This window comes from Phaethon aethereus, assembly GCF_964289735.1.
Source record: "Phaethon aethereus genome assembly, chromosome: 25".
NCBI classification, from domain to species: Eukaryota; Metazoa; Chordata; class Aves; order Phaethontiformes; family Phaethontidae; genus Phaethon; species Phaethon aethereus.
The window spans coordinates 6,878,491-6,902,351 of NC_138601.1; the positions used below are offsets into that span (position 1 = coordinate 6,878,491).

At 58.8% G+C, this 23,861-nt stretch overlaps 3 protein-coding genes across 3 annotated transcripts; 1 reads left to right on the top strand and 2 right to left on the bottom strand.

Annotated features, from left to right (window-relative positions):
* Window positions 1–312: 312 nt before the first annotated feature.
* Window positions 313–2,667, bottom strand: VPS25 (vacuolar protein sorting 25 homolog; the record flags this gene model as incomplete). The annotated part of the gene is made up of 6 exons (XM_082010724.1): window positions 313–451; window positions 1,010–1,085; window positions 1,608–1,696; window positions 2,101–2,154; window positions 2,259–2,404; window positions 2,621–2,667. The coding sequence occupies 6 exons, from the start codon at window positions 2,665–2,667 to the stop codon at window positions 339–341; spliced, it is 525 nt and encodes a 174-aa protein (XP_081866850.1). The 3' UTR covers window positions 313–338.
* Window positions 2,668–3,371: 704 nt separating this feature from the next.
* Window positions 3,372–5,799, bottom strand: RAMP2 (receptor activity modifying protein 2; the record flags this gene model as incomplete). Its single annotated transcript, XM_082010723.1, has 4 exons — window positions 3,372–3,627; window positions 4,083–4,185; window positions 4,556–4,666; window positions 5,739–5,799. 4 exons carry the CDS (start codon window positions 5,797–5,799, stop codon window positions 3,372–3,374), a joined length of 531 nt encoding a protein of 176 aa, XP_081866849.1.
* Window positions 5,800–10,961: 5,162 nt separating this feature from the next.
* EZH1 (enhancer of zeste 1 polycomb repressive complex 2 subunit) lies at window positions 10,962–23,787 on the top strand (the record flags this gene model as incomplete). The annotated part of the gene is made up of 19 exons (XM_082010714.1): window positions 10,962–11,096; window positions 11,702–11,830; window positions 12,141–12,260; window positions 13,333–13,453; window positions 13,954–14,127; window positions 15,052–15,154; window positions 15,424–15,587; window positions 16,444–16,535; window positions 17,297–17,477; window positions 18,429–18,625; window positions 19,085–19,176; window positions 19,751–19,791; window positions 20,295–20,420; window positions 21,462–21,640; window positions 22,317–22,412; window positions 22,818–22,899; window positions 23,052–23,132; window positions 23,524–23,608; window positions 23,727–23,787. The coding sequence occupies 19 exons, from the start codon at window positions 10,962–10,964 to the stop codon at window positions 23,785–23,787; spliced, it is 2,259 nt and encodes a 752-aa protein (XP_081866840.1).
* Window positions 23,788–23,861: the final 74 nt, after the last annotated feature.

Sequence of the window (23,861 nt, forward strand, 5' to 3'; positions counted from 1 at the left end):
TCGACTGGCTAGCTGAAGAGATAGCTCCGTGGCCTTCGCAGGAACAGGGATCAGCAACAGAAGCAGTCCCATTATTTCACTTCTGGGTGGTCCCTCTCAGAAGTGCCTAGAGCAGCTTTAGCCTCTCAAACGCAGTCAACAAAGGAGAAAAGACAGAGGATGTCCGAATATTTCTAAGAAGTCATGTCTTTGGAAGGCTTCGCAGATTCTCCTTGCCCCAAGAAATCCCGAGTACACAGCTGCTTGTAGTCACGGCTTGAAACTAGGCCAGGAGAGTGAACCTTCACAGCGAGAACCACTTCAGCAGCCAGGGAAGAGTGGAGGGGAGGGGGCTCCTATCAGAAAAACTTGACACCTCGGCCATCGTCCAGCGTGATAATTTCAGCCTTGTGCTCTTGCTGCAAGGCTTGCAGGGCACGGAGAAGCATAGTCTCATCCAAGCCATGGAACTCTAGGGAAGGACAGAGATCCCCATCAACAGGAGAAAAAAAATAATCAATCACAACAGGAAACAAACAGGGACTGGTGGCAGTGAAGCAGAGGGCTCTGAAGAGCACCCTTCAGACCCCAGTGCCATAACACTACGGCAAATCCAGAGTCACGGCTACACCAACAGACTCATCACTACATTGCTGCATGAGGAACAAAGCCTGAAGGTCAACAGACAGAAAGGAATGAGTCACAGCAGCCTCAAAGGCAGTGCAGAAGCTAGGCATAAAAACAAAACACCCCGCACCTCATGCCAGATAAACAGCTGGGCACCGGGGAGGCTTGTGGGGCTGGGGGAGCTTTGAAATGCAAACAGAGATAACAAAGGGAGATGTTCATGCAAAGTGGTAAAAAAGCCTTCACAGCACAGCAGCATTTGCCAGCGGTGATCAGTGCGAGCTTTTCGTAAGCAATTTCAAAATACTTAATCTACAAAATTATAGTCTGATAATCAACTGTTTATGCGCTCAAATCAAGTGTGCTCTAAAAACCTGCTCTGGAACTTAACACATAACATTACCTTCATTCTCTGTGTCATCTCCACTGGCTAATTCATACAATGTGAATACAGAGTTGGTCAAGCCATTCTTTGACACCTGGAAACATAAAACCAATATAGCAAATCTCATCTGTGTGATTTAGCATCCTTGGCACGATCTCCTGTACACCTCAGTGCGAGCAAAATGGAATGTGGACAGCACTCAATGAACAAAAATACCCTGGAAACACTCTGGGGCACTGGAGAGTCAAGAAATGACGCCTAAGGAAACTAAGATGGTTCCTTTCCCTGCGCCTCTGCTCTTTCTGCCCACATGTTTCACAATAAGGACTCGTGCCATACGAAGGCAACACAGCAATGCTGCTGTTCTCACTACAGAATAGCCAACTGCAGCAGGAGCAGATGACTCCATCCGCTGCTCAAACTGCATCTTATAGCAAGTAAAAAGCTGTTAACGTGTTTTTCTGCAACAGAGAAGTAGAAGAAGAAAGGTAAAAGCTGTAAGGAAGCAAGAGAAAAATGCTACAGTGATCTTTTTCACAAATCACAGCCAATACCATCTGTCCTCCCAGACATAGAAAGTCCGGTCTGTGGGGCGAGACAGCTTCTACATTCTCACCCACTGATAGATGAGCTTTCCCCATTCTTCTGGTCTCTTCCACATGATCAGAAAACTGGTTTTGTTCTTATCTAACCATTCCAGGTTCCCTAAAATCAACAGGGAAAAGGTATGTAATCAGAGCACAAGTCTACAGTCACAATCAAACCCACAGATTTCTCAGGTGCTAGACATCACGCCCACAAGTCGCTTCAGGTACCTGCCCCTCCCTGCCATGCGGCTGCTCGCGCCAACATCCTTAATATCACTAAATTCGTACAGAAATTCGTTTCTCTTGCGAGCCCCCTCCTCCTCCCGCAGCTTACTCCACCCCAGAAAGGCAGGGTTTGGGTCTGGCGCGCGGGCGAGGCTGCGGAGCCACGGGCAGGGAAGGCCCAGCCCGGCTGCGAGAGTCTCGGGGCCGGCTCCTGGCAGCGGGACGGAGCCTCCCCTGCTGGCTGCAGCTCGGGCCCCGGCCCCAGGCGGGACGGACGGACAGACAAACGGCACCCACCGTTCTTGCGGAGCTCCTCCAGCACCACCTGGATGGACTCCAGCGGGAGCTTCCCTGGGCGGCGGTTAAGGAGGCACTCACCGACCGGGGGAGGGCAGGGAGGGCACGGGGCGGCAGGCGGGGACACGGGGGGACCGGGGCCGGGCCCCAAAGGATACGCTGCAGGCGGCGGTTGGCGAAGAGCGGGCTGTCCTGGGCCTCCCGCACCGTCATGGCGGGCAGCCGGTGCCGCCGGCTGTAGGCGAGCGCCAGGGCGCACCAGGCCGAGAGCTGCTTCTGCCGCGTCTCGCCGTTGGGCTGCAGCCTGCGGGACTCCGCTCAGCGGCCGGGCTGGGACCGGGACCGGGGCCAGGGCCTGGCGGCTCCGCGGGGGCAGCCGGCACAGCCGGCCCGGCCTAACCCGAGCGGCGGCGCGGCTCGGCCCACCCCGGTCCCCCCGGTCCCGCTCCCCCCCGCCCCGCGCCCCCCGGCCCCGGTCCCGCTCCCCCCGGTCCCGGCGCTGGCCCCGTCCCGCGCTCACGTGAAGAAGGGCGGGAAGCTGTACTGCCAGGGCCACGCGAAGCTCATCGCCGCCGCCGGAACCGCCGCCGCCGCCTTCCGCCCCACTTCCGGCCCGCCCCGCGGAGCCCCGCTATCCCGCGAGGACCCGCCCCCTACGGAACCCCGCCCCCGCGGAGCCCCGCCCTGCTAGCTCCCGCCCCACCATCACGAAGCCCCGCCCCGCGGAGCCCCGCCCGCCCCGCCAGGAGGGCGGTGGCACGGTCCTCTGCCCGTGCCCGGTGCCCCGCCCCGCGGAGGGCTGCGGGCTGCGGGCTCCGGCCGCGCCCAGCGCTGCCCGCTGCCGTCCCGCGGCGAGAAGCTGCCGGCGGGGCCGTGCCGGGGCGGTGCCGGCGGCGGGAGCGGGCCTGTGGGCCGCGGCGGCAACGAGCGGCAGAAGAACCAGCGCCACGCGTGGGGGAAGAAGCGTTTAATCCCCAGCCGCGGGGCCGACGGTTGACCGGGGCGGGGGGAGGGGGGGCGCGCCGCCGGTGGCGGCACAGCGAGAACCGGTCGCCCCGGAAGCATGTGCCATTAACCGCGGGAGCTCCCCCGGGCGGCCCCCCCTCCGGGGCTGCTTAAGCGGCCAGGCGACCCCGCAGCCCGGGGAGGCGGGAAGCGTGGGGCAGCGCCCGGGCGCAGGACCCGCAGGGCTGCCGCTGCCCGCTTTCTGCACGCTGCAGGCAGCGGCCTGGGGCGGCCAGCGATCAGTTGCGGGTGCCCGGGCAGCGGCGCTAGGACTGGGCCTTGCCATCCTTGCTGCGCCAGATGACCAGGGTGACCAGGAAGGGGATGAGGCAGATGGGAGCGATGATCATGGCCAGCAGCACGTCCTCAGGCGGGTCGAAGTAGACCTGCTGCTCCAGGGTGCAGTTGTGGAAGTAGCGATGGTGGCTCTGGAAGATGTACTGCTCCGCCAGCGCGTTGGGGTAGCCGTAGCGCAGGTGGTCAGCCCAGTCCTCCAGGCAGGCCTGCAGAAAGCTGTAGGGCCTGGGGAGAGAGCCACGGGGTGCTGGGAGGGGACAGGGACATGTGGGGGCACAGGCCAGCTGTGGGACACCAGAGGCACTGACCCCTTGGGCAGCCCCAAGCCCCGCCTAGCACAGCAGCACCCCTCGGACTGCCCTGTGCCCCGCTGCCTGCACCAGGCAGCCCCACACAGACAGGAGCTGCTGGAGGGGAAGGTGGCCCTGGGTCCTTCTGTCCAGGAAGCTAGAGGCCCATTGGCACAGGCTGGGGGCTCTGCCCCCATCAGACACCTTCACTGTCTCAGCAGCTGCTCCACTCATGTGGCCATGGGAACAGAGGGGCCACAAGCAACACCCCCATTGAAGGGTCCCCACACACAGCTTCCCCAGCCAAGGATGTTGCCGGAACTGGTAAGAGCCTCTGCCCCTCTGCAGAGCTGCCTGGGAGGGCTCTCTGGCCGTCCTGCCATGCCATACCTGCTGATGACTTTCCACTCGCACAGCTCCGAGTCTGTCACGTTCCTCATCAGGTCGACAAAGAACTCCCAGCACTTCTGCGTGATGTTGGTGTACGTCTCCTCTGCAGGGGAAAGGCACTGAGCACAGGCAGCATGCCTGGGCCAGAGCCTGTTCCTGCCCACAGTGGCTGGCGGGTGACACCTGGCACCCGGACCCATGCCCAGGCTGGCAGGGAGGACGCAGTCACGGTGGGGGACTGGACCCCTCAGCGATGCCTGGGAGCACAGCTGGACGGCAGGGTGCTGCCAGCTGCCCCCACTGTGGCCAGCACTGGGGAGGGCTCTGTGGCACAGCCTGGCTATTTTGGGGATGGACAGAGAATGTGCAGCCAGGGGAAAGGGGAGGGTCACCCCACAGTGCAGAGCCGGCCCTGGCCAGGGCACCGTCAGCCCCGCGGCACTGCCCGGCCCTCGCTGAGCCCCAGCACTCACCCACAAGCTGGGCCGTCCAGTTGAACATGGCTACAGGTGGGCTTGTCCTGGCATCCTGGCCAAAGCCCTCCACCTCGGCACCCGCATGGCAGAGCCCGGTCCCCAGGAGCGCTGTGGAGGGGAGGTGACAGGGTCAGTGGAGGACAGGCACTGGCAGGGCCCCATGCACATGAGCTGCCTGGGCAAAGGCGGGGGTCTGCAGGAGGGATATGTCCCTCGGGGCCACTGGAGCCGGCAGTCTGGGCGTGGAGAACCATGCTGCCCTGTATGGGCAGGAGCTGTGGGGAGGGGGCCAGCCAGGCTGCGGGCAGCTGCCCAAGGGATTGGAGGGGCTGCCTGGGGGCTGCAGGCCCTGGGCCAAGAGTCACAGCACAGGGGCAAGCTGTGCCCCCAACCCATGGAGAGCCAGCGTAGGGGCCGCCCCATGTCCCCGGGTGGCTGCATTGCTGCCGGATGGGGCTGGGGCAGGAAGAGGAAGCGCGGGCTGCAGCACAGCACTGCCGCAGATCCTGTCCACCCACCATCTGCCCCACACCCAGCACAGCCTATCACGGGTGTGGGGCATGTGCCACCTCCACCCCGCCAGCCGCTTGCCCGCCACCTGGCCCACCAGAGCCCCACGGCCCGAGGAAACCACCCCATCCATCTTCGGCCCTTGGCTGAGGGCCCATGGTGTGGGGCACTGATGCCAGTCATGTGGTGAGCCAGCCCAGTGGGCCCTGCCCGGGCTGCTCATGGGGCACTCCAGCATGGCCAGGCACTGGCCACGGCGTGCTCCTGGGCTGGCACAAGTGGCTGTGGCAAGGGCAGCCCGCCCTGTCCTGGCCCCATCCCTGACGGCCACATCCAGCCCTCCTCTGTCCCCACCTGGGGCTTCTCAGGGCTCCCCAGCCATTCTTGTGGGTCATTTTCATAAAGATCGTGGACGAGCGTGGTGAAGGATGCCCCGCAGCGCCTGTCGCCTGCCTGCCACCAGCCCCTGGCCACGCAGGCGACAGCCACCCCAGCCGCCCTCGGTGCTGCCAGGATGGCCCCACACTGGGGTGGGCGGTGGGCCAGGCTGAGCCGAGACCCCAGCCCTGGGCCCCACACGCGGGAGGGTGGCCGCATGCGGGGTGGTGTGAGGAGCAGAGCCTCCTGCCGCCGGCAGCCGCGGCCCTGGGGCGGCCCCCCACGCACTTACCCCAGAGCAGCAGGAGCCCTCGGGAGAGCCGGCTGGAGCCTGTCTGCGCGCGCGGTGCCATCCTGCAAAAGCCTGCCGGCTAACGACCGGGACAAGTATTTCAATGGAAATAACAGGAAGCAACTCCTTTCCTCTGACAGGGGCAGTTTGACTACAGGAGACGTGTGAAAAATGAGATTGCTCAGCACTGCTTTAAAGCAGCTCTCCCGGGGGGGACCCTGCTGCCGCGCAGCGCGGTGCTGGCCCCCGCGGGCATCGCTCCCGCGCCCCGGCACCCAGGCAGCCCGCGCCTCACCCGGCGGCCCAGAGGCTCCGCTCCCCGTGCAGCACGTCCAGTTTTACGAGGCCGCTATTTGTTTACTTGTGTATTTCTCTTTAATCCTGTCTGGGCTGGGTTGTGAAATCCCTTGTCTCCTGCGTGGAGGGCAGGCAGCCCGGCAGCCGGGGGGAGTGGACGGGGAAGCGTAATGTCCCCGGACAGGCGCTGCCGCCTGGGCGCGGTGGCAGTGGGGGGACCCACAGTCCTGACACCACAGCTTCTGGCTCACCCGGGCACCTGCCCCACGGCTGGCATCACTGGGGCAGCCCCAGCCCCTGCCTGCAGCCAGGGAGGGAAGGGTAGTGGCGCCAATTGCCCGCGGGTGCAAGGCCAACACAGGCAGGGAGGTGGGGAGAGGGCAGAGACTTGACCGACGTTTCCAGTCCTCATCCCTGACGCCTTCCTCCTGCACCACCCAGCCTGGCGCCCGCCCGGCTCTGCCAGAGCCCCTCCCGCCCCCTCCCGCCTGCGAGGCCCACGTCCCCCTGCAGAGCTGCGCTGCTGAGGACGACCCCAGCCCCGTGGGTCTGTGGCGTTCCCACCTGAGGATCAGGCTGAGGCCGGGTGAGCTCATTTCACCTCTAGCTCGGGGCAGAGCTTGAGCACAAAGCTTCCCCTTTAACAGCCCGCCCGCGGGACGCGCAGAGCGTGAATCGGAGCACAATGAAGCGCAGCTCGGAGGGACCCTCCCTCCTGCAGAAAGACGATTTCACCGGGCTTCACGCTCCGCAGCAAACGTCCGGGCAGAGCCGCCTGACCCTTCCTGGGCTGCGGCAGCTGCTGCTCCAGGGCACTGCAGGACCATTCGCGGGCGAACGGCTGCATCTGGAAGCCATCAGGCCCTGGTGCTCTGGAGGCCCCAGGGTTGGAGCCCCCTGGTCCCGCTCTTTGTTGGAGCCACTGGAGCCTCCAGCCGGGCGGCGGGAGCCTCTGCCAGGGAGACACCCAATGATCTCAGCGCGGCCCTGGGGCTGGGACAGCCGCCCCTGTCCTGGGGCGTCTGGAGGGACGGGCAGGGACGGGACGGTGGCTGCCAGCCAAGGCCCGGGGCTCTCCCCACCCCGGCTGGCATCCCCAGTGCTCCCTGCCAGCCCCCACCCCAGTGTGCTGGGGAAGAGGCTCGGTCCCTGCAGGGTCAGGACCCCAGTGCCTGGGACCCTTCCCCCTGGGGCATATGCAGGCATCCAGAGCCCCGGGCCCAGCCTCCCCCTGTGCCATGGGACCCGCTCCACCCCCAGGGACGCCCAGACCCCAGACCCTGCTCTGCCCTGTCCCCCTCACCCTCAGCCCACTCGTTAGTTCCCTGGATTGGGAAGGAAGGGGGCTGTTGCTGGGCCCTCGCAGGCGTGGGGGCAAGCAGGGGCTGGGCAGCTGCCTGCTGGGGTTTGAGCCCCTTTCCGGACTCTGCTGAGTGTGAGGGCAGCTGCGAGGGGCACGAGGCAGCCGAGCCCCATGGCCACAGCCACGGCCATCCTGGGGGGCAGCTCGCCCAGCCCAGGGGGCCCAGCCCCTGTGCAGTTGGTGAAGTATTCAGCATGGACCTGCAGGAAGAAGGCATCGAGGACGTCGCTGGGCCAAGGGCAGGAGAGCAGCTGGGCCAGCAGCTGGGTGCAGCTGGAGAGCGCACTGTAGGTGCTGTGGAGGGGACAGCGTGAGGCCGGCCTGCCAGGACATGTCCACTGCAGCGGCCCCACAAAGGCCCCGCTCCAAGCATGCATTCGGCGCTGCCTGGGCTGACGCCGACCCACCTGCTGATCTGGTCCCAGAGGCAGCGGCTGCCTTCAGGGGTGGCCATGAGGGTGGCATGGAAGGGGGCCCAGCAGTAGAGGGAGATCCAGTCCTGGTAAGTGTCCTGGCAGCGGGCCAGCCCCCCCAGCGCCTCCGGCGGTCCTGCGGAGCACCAGCCAGACCCTGGGATGCCGTCCCACTCCCAGCTCTCCCCCCAAGCCCGGTTTTGGGGGGCTGATTGTGGTCACCCCTGGGCAACACTCCCAGCTCTTCCTGGCATGGGCCAGGTGCCTCATTTGCCATGTGGGAGTTCAACACGTGGCCCTGGGTGTCCCACGCTGGAGCTGCCAGGGCTGCCCGTGGCCACAGGGCCCCCATGGGCTCAGCCAGGCTGGGACCTGGGCTCTTGTGAGCCCCAGCACAGATGGCACGATACCCACCGAGGTCTGTGGGTGGATGGGGAAGACAGCCAGGATCACAGGAGGGCAACTCTACTCACCGTCCTCGTCCAGGTACAGATAGTGACCTGGAAGGACAGATGGTGCCATCAGCACTGGTAGGACCTGTGGGACCACGCAAGGGCAGGGGCCCATCCCCCAGGGGTGCGGACACCACCTCTACCAGCATCACAGCCCGTGGCCACGGTGGTGCTGTGGCAGCCGGGGCCAGAGCCGCGCTGGGTCAATGGCACCAGGGTCTTACCTTCATCCTCAAGGTCCCAGTACTTGGTATCCCCATGCCCTGCAGCAAGGAGATACTGAGTGCCAGGGCTGCACAGCCAGTGACAGCCCCAGTGCCCAGCTGGCTTCGGGGCACGAGCTGGAGTGGCCCCAGCACGCCAGAGACCCCTCTTGAGCACAGCAGAGGTAACTGAGCAAAGGAGACAGAAGGGGAGTAGGAGGTTCCTGGCTCTGCCTTGGCCTTTGCAAACGGAGCAGAGCAGTTTCGGGGCAAACACCAACCCTGTGGGCAGGGAAGCGTGTGGCAAACCCTGCCCAGAGCACCCTCTGAGGGGAGGCCAGGAGGGGCCAAGGGAGCTGCCACCCGGCATGGATGTGTTGGGGTGTAGGGGAGAAACAGGCCAGGGACCCTCTGGGGATTTGCTGCCCACCCAAACACCCTGCCCGACCCCGCTGGGTGCCTCCGTGCAGCCCCGGCTGCCACCCCCGGGCCGCACCGCACAGCAGCAGCAGGTCCGGGCTGCCCTTACCCGGCTGGAGCAGAGGAAGGAGCACGCAGCAGAGAAGCGGCACCCCGACGAGCATCCTCCCAGCGCCGGCACCGCTGCGGCCGGGCTGGGGCTGCGCCCGCGGATTTATCCCGGTTCCCGGCCCGGCCCGGCGCTGCCCACTCGCTCCCGAGCCAATGCCCGGGAAGGTCGGAGGGACGCCGCGCTCCCGCCCGCCTGACTCAGCGAAACTCCGGAGCCGTTGGGTGCGGGCCGGGCCGGGATGCGGGGCTGCGGGCACAGGCCGGCCTTGCTTCCCCCGCGGTCACCCCGGCGGGACCCCGGACCGCCCGGGGGCGCGGAGCCACCGACCCGGGGCAGCCCCCAGCTCTCGCCCGGCGGGGTCGGAGCAGCCGGCACTCCGTGCGGTGAGGCCGGAGCGGGGGCACGGGGTCCTCGCCGGGGCAAGGCCCAGCACCGCCCGCTCCCCGCCGCCGGGGCCCCCGCAGCAGGAAGGCCGCCGCCAACAGCCGCTTCCTGCCCGGCGCCGCCGCAGGAAGCCCGGGGCCCCGCCATCGTGCTGCAGCGATGCGGCACCCGCGCCCCCCGGGGCGCCGAGCCCGTCCCTGGCCGCCCTGCGGCCACGGGGCCCCGCCGGGACGCCTCATCGGGGAGCGCAGCACCGCCGGTCCCGGCTCCTCCTGGGCCCGTAGGGCGGCAGAGACGGGGCGGGGACGGGCGCTGCCCCGCCAAGGGGTTCCTATGGGACCGCAGCAGGGTCGGGTCGGGTCGGGCCCGCGAGGAGACGGGGCCGGGTGCACCCGAGCGTGGGCAGACACCGGAGCGGGCCGGACGTCAGTCCTGGAGCCGCCGGGGTCGGCCCGTTCCTCGCAGCCGGTGCGAGTTCTCTGGACTGAAACGGACCCGCCCCGCGGGGCTCCACCCGGGCCCTGCCGCCCCGGGCTCGGGTCCACAACGACGCAGGGCCCGTGCGGCCGCATCCCGCCGAGAGGCGCCCTCTGCACCCCCAGCCCGACCGGTACCGGCGGCGGCGAGGGAAGAGGGGCCTGGGGGCGGGGCCGCAGCTCGGGGGCGGGGCCTTCCCGGGGCGGGGCCGGGCGCGGCGCAGGCGCGGCTGCGCAGGGGCGCGCGGCCTCCCCCCGGCGCGATGGCCGAGGGGTGAGTGCGGGGCGGGGGCGGGGCCTGGGCGGGGGTCGCGGGGGTCCTCGGGGGACAGCGAGGTGCCCGCGGTACCGGCTGGGGCCTGGGGGCGGGGCTCCGGCCGCCTGGGGCAGTGGCCGCGCGGGGCCGGGACAGCTCCCCCACTCCCGTGGCGTCAGCCGGCCTTGGCCCGCTCCGCTGCGTGTCCCCGGCGCAGCCGGGCGGCGGCACCGGCGCGGGCCCGTGCTCTGCGCTGCCGCCACAGCCGCCGTGCGGCCCCGCGGGAGGCGCTCGGCCCCGGCTGGCGCGGCGGGGCTGGGGTTGGGAGCCCCCTCAGTGCTGTCGCCACCCGAGGCCGGGCTCGCAGCGCAGGCCGGGGCCTGGCGGGGGCCCGTCCCGTCCCGGGCGGGGCGAGCAGGGCCTGGCGCGGGGCTGAGCCCGGCCGGGAGGCGCCGGGAGCCGCCGCTGCCGCCGCCGGGCCCGCGCGTCTCCAGCGGCGCGTCCCCGGGGCAGGGCGGGGAGCCCAGCACCTCCCCGGGGCCCCTCGGGGCTCCGTTCTGCTGCCCGGGGCAGGCGGGACGGCGCTGCCCGCAGCCAGGTTGCGGGGGTCGGGGCGGCAGGAGCGGCCCGGCCCCGGTTAGCATGCTTCGCTCCCGGCTGCGGCCCCCGCCGACGAGCTCCCCGGGCTTCCCCGTGCTCTTTGTGCCCTGGTTGTCCCATAAACAGGACGAGTGCAGATTTACGCAGACTAGTTAGTCTATGATGCAGTTAAAGTCCACAGGGATTTTTTTTTATAATAGCACTTGTTTACAGGATTAAGCTCTCAATTTGTTGATATTTATTCTTTATGTATTTTTATAGAAAAATGGAAATCGCCACCCCTCCAACGTCAAAGTGTATCATATACTGGAAAAGAAAAGTCAAGTCTGAATATATGCGTCTTCGGCAGCTCAAGAGGTTTCAGGCAAACATGGGAGCTAAGGTAAAGACCTAACGAAGGTAGCTCTAGCTGAAATGATACCTCCTAAAGCCTTTGCTTTACCTATAGTATTTCAGCTGCTATCAGATGGGTGCTTCATCCTGCAAATTGCAAACCTATATTTTAGTTGCAAGCTGGATAAGTTTGAAGAGAGACTACTTCTCATGCTCCATTATCAGCTTAGAGCTGTGCAGTCAGGGTCTGTTGCACAGACAGAGAAGTCTGTTGGCTGAGTGCTTGCATAACTGCAGTGAGAGGACTCATTTCCACTTGTTCTTTAAAGTATCTCCTTGCTTGATCCCTCTCAGTGTTGATGGGGTTTCAGGTGACTTATGCTGATGCTCCTCTCTTTGGCAGGCAGGATTTTAGAAGAGGTCAGCTGGGATCAGAAGTTACCAAAAGCTCCTGGCTGTTGGGTAGATTTTCAGCACAGTTTTGTACACTTTGTACCAGTGCTGAGTTTAATTAGAATTTCTTCTAATGAGTATCATCAATTTGAAATTCTCTGCCTTGCATACATTTTGATACTTGAAACAAAATCTCAGGAGGAGTTTTAGTGTTCTCAACATGACTTCTTAAATTTTGAGTTCTGCTTTCCCTTGTTCCAGGCTCTGTTTGTGGCCAACTTTGCGAAGGTTCATGAAAAGACTCAAATTCTGAATGAAGACTGGAAGAAGCTTCGAGTCCAGCCTGTGCAATTGATGAAGCCAGTCAGCGGGCACCCATTCCTAAAACAGGTGTGGAGAGGAAAAGGGGCACAGCAGCAGCAAGGGCGGACTAGACCCAGGGCTTTGCAGGGAGCTGTGAGGATACGGGATCATTTTTCACGTGTGCTGTCCTATGTCAGTGTCAGGCTGTGCCTTGCGCTCTTCTGGGATGCAGAAATGGGGAAAAAAACCCAACAAACCAAAGGCCTTTCCTGTGAAAGAGTCGCAAAGAGTGAATGCAGGGCTTTGCTGTGTTTGTCCTGAAGTGGGATTTCCCTCTGGCTGTGACGACTTCCCAGGGGCAGTTTCCTCACTGCCCTTCTCTGTACTTGTATTCCAGTGTACTGTTGAGAGCATTTTCCCGGGATTTCCAAGTCAGACGCTGTACATGAGGACCCTGAACACAGTGGCGCTCGTGCCCATTATGTACTCCTGGTCCCCTCTTCAGCAGAATTTCATGGTATGTAGGAAGGCTCTGGGGTGCAAAATCTTGGTGTGATTAATTGTAATTGTTACATGGCTGTGGAGTGACTGTGCCTTCTTCAACCCACTCATTTCAAGTGATGTCCGCTCGAGAGATGGCGGGAAGTATTGTTTTAGTTGCTTGTTTTGTTGAATCCCATAAAACAGCTGCATATCCACGCTGTCTTACCCAGCTAGTCTCTCCTTTACACCTGACTCCTTGATAGGGCCATCATTATTTCACAGGCTTCAAGGAGTAAATATGTTTTTGGGGTGTTTTTTTTATTTTTTTCTTAAGATTTGTCTTCCCTTTTAAATGAGGAATTTTATTTTTTAGGCAGGTCCTTTCCTTCGTGACTGGATTACCTTTCTGGTCTCGTTGTAGGGATGCTACTGAGGATTAGTTGCTCTATCAGAGCAGCGTGGGGAGTGATTGCAGAAAATGTAGATTTTGGTGTGGCGTAGCTAAGATTGTTTGTTAAACAAACAGGTGGTCTGTGGCTAACCTGTCTCTTTGCCTGGTCTGGGGTGTGGATATGTTCCTGTAACATGCAGGGCTCTCTGAAGCCTCCAGTAGCAGACGCGGGGAGTTGTGTGACACCAGTGACTGTAAATGCAAAGGGTCAGTTGCTGGTGCCATTGTCCTTGCTCCTCGTTAACACGAGAATGCTCCTCAGCTTTGGCTGTGTTCCTCCAGGGAGCGAGTTACCCGTTTGCCTTTCACTGTTGCAGTTCTACTCTGCCTTTAACACAGTCAATCTCTCTCCCATTTTTTGTCTGCTGATTATTCTTGGCGACGTGTGTGTTTCTGAGTTTCTGTAAGCCTTGGCGGCATAGCTCTTCTTTTTTTAAAGCAAATTGCACTTTTAGGGGTCAGAGTCATGCTGCTGGCATGGGGTAACAATGAAATGTCAGTGATGAGATATCTGAAACTGCAGCCGGGGAGGCTGAACCTTTGCTTTGCACTGTGCTGTCTGAAGGTTTGAATGAACAGGAGCAGCCTGAGAGACACAGCCTGGCTGGGAATCAGCAAGTGCTGGTTTTCTGAATTGTATCTGATCTCTTTTCAGGTGGAGGATGAAACTGTTCTGTGCAATATCCCTTACATGGGAGATGAGGTGAAGGAAGAAGATGAAACTTTCATCGAAGAACTTATTAATAACTATGATGGGAAGGTTCATGGAGAGGAAGGTAACCTGGGAGCAGTTAACGCTGTCCATTCAGTCTCTTGCAAATAACCTATCAAAGTAGTTAAGAAGTCAAAAGGTGGCAGCAGTAACCAGCTTTTCTGTGGGACCTCTTAGAGCAGAAAAACAGGAACATGTCTGCTGTTCTAGTTGGCAAGGACATACTCGTACCTTTTGATATCCTGCTCCATTCCAGGCCTGGGGCGCTCTGGAGCCAATGCACTTGTTCATGGTTCACAGGAGTGCTCTGGGGTGCTGAAAAATGTGCTAGAGGTTAGGAGGACCTCAGTAATATCTTTTTGCTTCTGACCTTAGCCAAGACTTTAATCAGTCTTTTCAGAAATGAAAAGCCAGTGTGTTTCCTTACAGTGCTGCCTACCCCATCATAAAACTCTGCCTGGAGGGAGGAAGGCAATGTTGTGTGGCTGGCTTGTGATTTACCACTCTGAGGAGTGTGAAAGATGATGGCACTCCCACAAACTGGCTGACATCTCTCTGTTTCAGAAATGATTTCCGGGTCAGTCCTCATCAGTGATGCTGTGTTCTTGGAGCTAGTGAATGCTCTGAATCAGTACTCGGATGAGGAAGAGGAAGGACACAATGATTCTGAGGTTAAAGCGGAGGATGGGAAAGAGGAGCTGCCAGTCACAAGGAAAAGAAAGCGAATTGCAGTGGAAGGTTGGTTTGGCCACAGAAGTTGGGGCTGTGTTCATCATATTTCCATCCTGCCCTGCCCAAGTAGCTGGCCAGTGCTCTTGTGCTATCACTCTTGGTTATTAATGTGTCGCCAAAGGCCATAACGAGCCTGGCGAGTTCTGGAATGGTAGTTCAAAGCAGAAGGGAAGTCGTTTATTCTCACTGTTCCCTGTGGACAGGATAAGAAGTCACCAGCTTAAAGTGTGGTGAGGAAGAATTTAGATGCGTCATGTGGAAAACCATGGTAAGATTAGCAAAGCACTGGGGTGCAGTAGCAAATCTGAGGCGGCTATGGGATCTCTGCTCTTGGAGGTTTTAAAGTGCTGGTCTGGCAACCATCTGTCAGTAAGTTTTTAGGTAGATCTGATTCTGCTGTAGGCCAGGGAGGTGGACCTTCTCAAATCCCTTCCAAACCTGTGTATTTTTTCTCCTGTATTAGTATTTCTTTTCCCTCTCCTGTGCCACCTGGAGTTCTCGTTGCATAGAGGAAGCTCTGGTTTTTTGTATTTTCATGTGTCCTGCATGACCTTAGGAATGCTGACTGGTTGTTTGGTCTTTGTCTTTGGTTTATAGTGATACGGGTAGCACAAATACCAGGACCTTTCGTAGATCTAGAAAAGCATTGTCTGCAAATCCTGTCTTGGTAGAAATAAATCGTAATCGTCCTTATGAAATCATTAGTACTTCCATCAGTGGGTTATGCTACTCCAAAAGTGGCAGAGTGCGTTGCATCTGGAAATGCCTTAGCCTAGTTGCAGGACAAAGGTTTATCTGTTGTACATGGGATTACATTTCTGTCTCTTAAAATGCAATCCTGAACACCTACTGGAATTGCTCTCTGTAGAAGAAGGAAAGACACATTCACATCCAGCTTAACTGAGGGATTGTCCCTTTTCTTTTTCTTAGGTAACAAGAAGTGTTCGAAGAAGCGGTTTCCAAACGACATGATATTCACTGCTATTTCTTCTATGTTTCCTGAGTATGGCTTCCCAGATGATATGAAAGAGAGGTAGAAGATCTCTACTTAGTTGTCTGTTACCTTTGTTAGTAACAGTTGAAATTGGTATTTTGGAAAACAGCACTGTGCTCTGACCAGAAAGTAGAGCTCAGTTGGCTGCAGGCGCTGTGAGCAGAGCAATTTTTGAGCGTTAAAAACTTTAGTTTAACCTCAGGGTATCTGGTCCAGAGTTCTACTGGCCCAGATAGTAATGTAGTCGTGTAAAAAGTGCTAAATTAGGAAAGCACGCACATCTGTGGGTGTTTCTGTTTGTTGAATAGGTACCGGGAGCTCACGGAAGTGTCAGACCCGAACGTGCTGCCGCCACAGTGCACTCCCAACATAGACGGGCCATGTGCGAAGTCAGTCCAGCGAGAGCAGTCCCTGCACTCCTTCCACACCCTCTTCTGCCGCCGCTGCTTCAAATACGACTGTTTTTTGCATCGTAAGTGCAGTCTCGGCCGGACGCTTCCCTAGAGCCCTTTTCTCCTCATTTTTCCTCAGTGCTGCATACCTCTGTATGCCTTGCTTAGTGTCTGTGCTGCAGTCTTTAGAGGGTGGTGCCTCCCCGGAGTTTGCAGTGGAGTCTTAGGAGCTGACAGGTGCCCAGAAGCCTTATGTAAAGATGGCTCCACTCATTTTCTCAAATGGATGGTAAACTGACCTGCGTGGCCGTCCCCTTTTTCTCACCATTGTTCAGCACTCCGCGTTCGAGCTTCCTGGCAGTTTGTGCCAGAGATACTGCTGCAACTAGACTTTACCATTGCTTTGCAGAAGCTCATCAGGGAAAGGCATGAATGTTTCACTTGCAAAGTCTGGACATGCCCCTGTGTTTTATTGCCTCACTGGAACTTACAGCTTCATCTTAGTCATGCAGTTTGTCCTGCCAAAGCCTTTTGGATACTGGTTAGCTGTTGGACCTGCTGTTTCCCAGGTCTAAGGGCTTCTTTGGAAAGTCACAGGACTCCTTCCAGTGAATTATTTATTAAAAGATATAATATTAAGATCATGTGGTCTTTTTTTTTTTTTTTTTCCTAGTGTGAAAGCAGATCTTTTTCCTATGGCCTCTCCTTCCCAAATGCTCCCCCAGTGCTGCTGAGTCCATGTCATGGGTTGGAGCAGGGCTGTCCAGGAGGTCCTGCCACCTCATTCCTTGCTGCTGGGAGAGTTTGCTTGGGCACTCTTGCTGACTGCCTCAGGCTCCCACTTACCTTCACTGAGTTCGTGCTGCCCCATCCCTTCCAGCATAGGGGAAGACCCTTGGAGGATGCTAATAGTAAAGATACCTATTATTTTTTCAGCTTTTCATGCTACTCCTAATGTGTACAAACGAAAGAATAGAGAGACCAAGATCGAGCCAGATCCTTGCGGAGCAGACTGTTTCCTCTGGCTGGTATGTTTCTGCATTGCTGCTTTTGAAACCACGAGAGAAGTGGCCTGGCCAGCCCTGCTCTGCAGAACTCTGTGGGTCCTTTTCACAACTTTGATGATTTTTGAGAATTAGTTCTAATCCTCATTGGATTCAGGGGAGCATGAATCCACATACAGACCTTACCAGATGCATATTTTAGCAAATCTCCAACAAACACTAATTTCATAGCTAGCAGATGGGAAACTGTGGTGACAAATTACTTCTCTGGACTCAGTGCAGTGTTTGAAAAATGAAGCCCCCGTTAAAAATGCTGGGGAAGGAATCTAGCATATATGAGGAAGACTCAAACTATTTTAAAAATGATGTTTCAGAAATACAGCCTAGCTGTGTTACCAGGGATGAGAGCTGCAGGTCAGAAGAGCTGGCTGCAGGGAGGTGGGTGTGCTTGGTGGAGTTGGAGCTGGTCACCTGGCTCAGATACAGGGGGTCCCGGGGAGCTGCAGGGCTGGAGCAGAGGAAGAGGCCAGGAGAATTTCATTGCCAGGGCAAGAGGCAGGGGAGTGGACTGGAGGGCCAGGGAACCTCTTCTGACCGGTCAGCAGTGCTAAAGGAAGCAAAGCGGGAATGTGCTGGCAGGGCCTTGGCACTAGCTGAAGTGACCACGCATGGCAAGTCTTCCACCTTCTCTTGGTGGCGGCAGGGCTTGTCCCAGGGCCTGTGGAGAAGCCTTTCTACGCAACCTGGTCATCTGCCGCTCGTCTTGTCTTCTGCTCTGGTTGCAGGAAGGAGCCAAGGAGTTTGCTGCGCTGCACAACCCCAGGTCCAAGTGCTCAGGCCGGCGCCGCCGGAGGCACCACGTGGTGGGTGCTTCTTGCTCAAACACCCCGTCTTCCGCTGTCGCTGAGACGAGGGAGGGCGACAGCGACCGAGACACGGGCAACGAGTGGGCCTCTAGCTCGTCGGGTATGATGCCACCCCAGAGACACTCCTCTCCCCTCTGGTGGTATGAGCAGTGGTATGACAGGCAGCACCTCGCAGCTGGGGCTCTCTGTGTCTTGCTTCTGCATCCCGCACAAGGGTGTGGAGTTCAGAGTTAGCAGAGTCGGTGTTTACAGCTGGGCTTAAACAAACATGAGGGATATGAGGCCCTGCTCTTGCTGCTGTGGGATTCGTTGTCCTCTCCCAGGAAGGAGGAATGTTGCCAGGCAAAGCAAGAGCTTTGCTGGGACCTGCAAAGCCAAGAGCCCTCAGCTCTGAGCACCTTGCTTGGCTGTGTGTGAGGAAAGTGCCACTGGCAGGGCAGTGCCCGGGCAGTGCTGGCCTGTGCGCTTGTCCCTGCGGCAGCACAGAGCAGTAGCCGGGGGCTGTCGAGGCCGGGGGGCTTGTCTGTGGACCAGGGTATCTTATGTTATCCTTGTCTGCCAGGGGTGAGTGCTTCCTTGGTGCTGCAGACTGAGCACCAAACTGCTCCTGCCGTGCTGAGGGAAGTGGTGATGGTGGCCAGGGCAGAATGAGCTCCCGGGCGGGCAGAGGGTTCCCAAGCATCTGGGTCCTGTCTCGGGCAGGAGAGGAGAAAGTTGCTTCCTCGTTCTCGGGCCTCTCTGGTGCTGATGCCCTAGTCGGGGGGCTCCGTCCTGGGCCAGCCCTGGAAGGGGAGAGTGACACAGTGGCCGCAGTGCTGCCTTGCTGCGAGGGGGCCAGTGCCACTGACCCAACTGGTGCCAGCGCTGGGCTGCCTGACTAGAGGCAGGAGCGTGCAGCAGGGAGCGTGGTGCAGGACTGCTGGGAGGTGTAGGGGCTGGGGTGAGGGCAAGGTGTCAGGCACTTTGGGGGGACCGCTGCCCTCAGGACCTGTGATGGCAAGGGTGTGTTCTCCCATGTTGTGTTTGGCCTAACGTCTGCCTTTCCTGCCAGAGGCAAACTCCCGCTGCCAGACCCCCACCAAGCAGAAGCTGAGCCCAGCCTCCTCCCAGCTGTTTGCGGTGGAGACGCCACAGGAGCCTGTTGAGTGGACGGGAGCTGAGGAGTCACTCTTCCGTGTCTTCCACGGGACCTACTTCAACAACTTCTGCTCGATTGCCAGGCTGCTGGGAACAAAGACGTGCAAGCAGGTGGGTGCCTGGAGAGGGCAGGCACTGCAGCGCCTGGCCCCGTGGCAGGGGGGAGGCCTTCGCTGCTGCTTGCCTGTTGTTTTTTCTTCTCTGCCACAAACCGCCTCAAGGAATGTGTTGCATCAACACTTTGTGGAGTTCAGTGTTGTTATTTTGCAGTACTGCTGCCGTTTGCAGAATGAGCCCTGTGCGTGACTGGTGCTCTTAGCTTCCTCCAGAGTGCCTTGTCTGAGGCAGGGCACACTGGCAGAGCAGGCACGTGTTTCCCAGGCAAGAGAAGCAGTGAGGGCCATGATCAGTGAAACTGGGGGCAGAACTGGCTGCTTTCTGGTCAAGGGACTGGGAGCCCCACTGTGTGTGCTTGCTTATGCAGGGCTTTATGCTTTATGTATTTATGCTTTAAGTAAAAACAACTTGAGTACACCGACCTTTATTCTTCTTGCTTCTGTTCTTCGGTAGGTCTTTCAGTTCGCAGTGAAAGAATCACTTATAACAAAACTGCCAACAAACGAATTAATGAATCCATCCCAGAAGAAGAAAAGGAAGCATAGGCAAGTGTTGGACAAGCTTGTTTTGTTCTTAAAATGCAACCAGATCCACTGCTTTTTGTGCCAAAGCATTCCTGGTAATCCCCATCTGGCTCCCATCTGCGCAGACATCCCGCCGTCACACAGGGCTGCTGGTGCTGCTGGCTGGGCGCTGGCCCCTGCCCTCTCTGCCCAGGGCTGCTGCCCTGGCTGGGAGGCTCTGCGGCCCTGGGCTCAGCCCCACAGGAGAGGGCAGCACGGTGTGGAGCTGTGGTGCCACACTGCTGCTGGAGGGCTGGTACTGCTGTCCTAAGAGCAGCCTTAGCCTCAGCTCCCTTATTTATAACCTACTTTTTGTGTGCTGATCCCAGTGTGTCCAGTGTTATTCTGGCTCTAGCATTTGCCTTAAATAATGCTGTAGCTGCATCATTCTCTGCTTTATGGCTGGCTGGTTGTTAATGCATGAAGCTGCCAGACAGCCTTGCTGGAGTCGCCCATCTCCCGCTGCAGTGCTGACCGGCGGTGCCGAGCAGCCATGGCCGACTCTTCCTGGCGGAGGCTCCTGCGTCCCCTCAGACCCTGTCTGTTTCTCTTCCAGGCTGTGGGCTGCGCACTGCAGGAAGATCCAGCTGAAGAAAGGTAGCGTTTGCTGTGGCTGCGTCACGCGAGGTTTGCAAGGCCACTCGCCCGCGGGATCGAGTTCTCCGGCTCTGATTGACGTGGTGGGACGGCCGCGTCCCGCTGTGCAGCCCCGCAGCTGCAGCAGCGCAGAGGGGGAGCAGCTCCCCCGAGCTGGGCTCCTCGGGGTGCCGTGGGCCGGTCCCACTGCGGCAGTGCTGTGGGAATGGCCAGTGCTCCCGCTGAGGCAGTACGTGCGGTGCGGTCTTGCTCCAGCCAGAGCGGAGGCTGAGGTTTGGCATGCAGCCCCGCTGTGAAATGGGCTGTTCAGGGCAGAGCAGGCGTGTGCCATGTGTCGCTCATCACAGCTGTGTGTCTGCCGCGCTGGGCGCTGCTGGGCTCCCTGCCCTCTGCAGGCAAACGGGGAGCTTGCACCTTCCCTGCTGCGGAGCCCTGGGTGTGCCGCTTCCAAACGTTTTTGCAATGTGCAGCTTCTAATCTGGGCATTTCTCCTTTCGTTCTAGATAATTCACCTACCCAAGTGTACAACTACCAGCCCTGTGACCACCCTGAGCATCCCTGTGACAGCTCCTGCCCTTGCATCATGACTCAGAATTTCTGTGAGAAGTTCTGCCAGTGCAACCCTGATTGTAAGGAGAAGTCTAGGACTATTGGGCAGGAAAGCAGCCAGCTCTCCTGACACAGACCAGAGGGAGGGTGCAGAGCTGGGACTTGCTGGAGGCCTGCTTTTTTCCTGCATTCATTGCTCTGTCCATCTGCAGCAGTTTGATTATCAGTCTGCTAAAGTCCGAGGGGAAACTGTTCCATGCTGCCCTGTGACTTTCGGCAGCTGAGATACTCCCTCTTGTTAGAGAATGCTTGTCCACATGTCTATATCCAGCATCAACGACCTGCAGGTGATGCTGCTGGTTCCCTGAGAGCATGATTGTGGCCAGCAGTTAGGTTGGGAGTTGGGTCACTGCTCTGCCATGGTTATTTTTCTTCTTCTGGGCTTCCATTCCCAGCTCTGCAATGGAGATTGCCCACATCGGTCGTGCTTCAGAGGGTGGATTCGTTAAGGGTTATGACACAGCTTGGGCTGGAAGGACTACAGGGTGACAGGGAGCCAACTCCGGCTCTGAGAGTCTCTGTACTCATCTGTTATGTTTATATTATGAGAGTAGTATGTTTTCAAACTGCACATAATTAGTCCCACGAGGTAGATCAGCATCTCCAGCCATGCAGATAGGAAGGACCCTGTGCATGGTCTGTGCTCTGCTAGGGGTGAGCGGTTCTCAAAGCTCCTGTGCACACAGTGTTCCTGTGGCTTGCTTCCAGCTCCTGGGTGCCTGGACTGCCTCACATTCACGTTGTCTCGTTGTGTCATTAGTGAGCGCTGTCCTGGTGACTTTGGGGGGCGGAAGGGCAGATTGGGGGCTCCTGCCTTTGCTGCCCAGAGGAGAGTGGATGTAGAGCTCTTTATTAGCATAAAGCCACCCTTCTTTATGTTAACAGGGTGATGTGCAGGCAGCGTGGCCCTTGGTCCCAGACAGGCTTAGTTCTGTACCAGCCCAGGGTCTGACAGGGTGAGACCTGGCTTGGGAGGAGCTTCTGTGGGGCAAGGACATTGCATGGCCCCTCTCTTTTCTGAAAAACCTCATGGTGCAAAACTGTGGGCTGTGTTGCTGCAGGTCAGAACCGCTTCCCAGGCTGCCGCTGTAAAACCCAGTGCAACACCAAGCAGTGCCCATGCTACCTGGCTGTGCGGGAATGCGATCCGGATCTCTGCCTGACCTGCGGCGCTTCGGAGCACTGGGACTGCAAGGTGGTGTCCTGCAAGAACTGCAGCATCCAGCGAGGTCTCAAAAAGGTAGCGACAGCAGCATGGGTCCGGACTCTGGCAGGGGACTGCCTCAGGCTAGAGCTGATGTTAAACAGTACTCCTGCTGCATGGGAGAGGCTGTGCGAGCCACCCACAGCTGTCTGAGTGAGGGAGATTTGGAAGGGAAGCTGCTCTGCCCCGGGCTTCTTAGCACTTAATGGGGTATGGATTATGGATGTGAAAATCAGACGGTGGGAGTTATATGAGGATGGGTGAGAGCAAGGGAGTGTAAAACATTACTCCAGAGAAAGGTTTAGTTTTGATTTCTGATGGTCAGGGCAAGGGACTGCACAAAAAAAGATAAAAATTCAGAAGAAGATGCAAATTAGTGGGTGTCAAGTAATGTGCAGCTCCGGCCTAATGGTGCTATGACATGGAAGTCTGTAGGGAGCTGTGTGTCACCTTAAACAGGGGATGCTGGATAGTCACTGGCTTCCCTTTGCTCCTTGACCCTGTGATGTTGGGACTCCGAGCGTGGCAGCCAGCACAGCATGGCTGTTCCTGGCACTGTCCTAACCCTGGTGCGTGCAACTGTGCTGGGAGGTGGAGAGCTCTTCAGTGTTGCTTTCTGGCCTGCCTGATGCACGGACTGTGATCTCTGTGTGCGGGGAGGGGCGGGGTGGGCCTGCCAACTCTAAACAATTCCTTTCCACCTTGGCTTCAGCATTTGTTGCTGGCGCCGTCAGATGTTGCCGGCTGGGGGACTTTCATCAAGGAATCCGTACAGAAGAATGAGTTCATCTCCGAGTATTGTGGTGAGGTCAGTGCTTCTGCCCATGCTGGGGCTGCTGTGCTGCATGCTCGGGAGGCTGCGTTTAGTGGGAGTGCCTCCTTTGGCTGCTGGGCCAGCAGGGCCAGCGTGTCTTCCCCAGCATGGCAATAGCCACGGGCTCGCTCTGACAGGTTTAGAGATTGAATCTTGCACCGTTTGGGGACCCATCTCAGTACCTCTAGGCACTCCACCATGGAGGAGCATGTCATGTATGTGCTGCTCCCTGTCAGCCCAGCTCTTCTCTCTGCTCCCTCCCTGGGAGCCCTGGCAAGCCCCTGCCCGTGGGGTGGGACGGTGGGAGGGTGTTTCCAGGAGGTAGGTGAGCACTGCTCCTCCCAGTGATCCTTGCTGTGCCTCAGGCGCCAAGTCTCTCAAGGCCTTCTTCTTCTCCAGCTTATTTCACAGGATGAGGCTGACCGGCGAGGGAAGGTCTATGACAAGTACATGTCCAGCTTTCTCTTCAACCTCAACAACGGTAACTCACCTGGGGCTTGGAGGGGTGGAGGAGACTTCGGCTTCCTGGCAGGGGGCTGGTGGCCAGGCAGGCAGTCTCAGCCCATCTGTTGCCGAGCAGCCAGCCTGTCTATACACTACAGTTTTTTCTTCTTTTTTTTTTTTTCTTAATAGATTTTGTTGTTGATGCCACCCGCAAAGGAAATAAAATCCGCTTTGCCAATCACTCAGTGAACCCCAATTGCTATGCCAAAGGTGAGATATCCCTGCCCAGTCAGATCTTGGTGGGGGAAGGTTCTCTGGGGTGCTGCTCAGCTCCAGGATTGCAGTGGATACTCCAGGGTCCCAAATCAGCCTGAGCCTGTGGGAGCAGAAGAACTTCAAAGACCTGGACAAAGTCTCCCCGGCTCTGCAGCAAATCATGTTGCTGCTGGTGAGGGTCCCGCTCAGCTCTGTGGTGGCCCTCGCCTCACAAGGAGGGGTTGCTGCTTGGGAGCTCACTGGGGAGCACCCTGTTCCTGCTAGGCAGGAGCTCGGTTACCGTGGCCCCGGGGGCCAGCAACTGGCCAGACAGGGCAAAAGTGCTGCATGACCTCCTGGCCTGAGCTGGAGGTGCACATCTCTGATGTTGTCTCTCTGGTTGCAGTTGTGATGGTGAATGGAGACCACCGGATAGGGATCTTTGCCAAGAGAGCCATCCAGGCAGGAGAGGAGCTCTTCTTTGATTACAGGTACCTTGGGGAGCAGCCAGCTGGGGACTGGGCTGCACGGTTGACCCTGCTTTCTGTGCGCACGTTTGCAGGGAGCACGGAAGGTCATTACAGCAGCTGAGACTTTCCTGTCTTGTAGGTACAGCCAGGCAGATGCCCTGAAGTATGTCGGCATAGAGAGGGAGACAGATATCATCTAGGCTCTGTGCGGGGTTAGTCCCCAGCACACCTTGCTGCTGCACCTTGTAAGCAATGCCATGTTTGCTTCACGCTG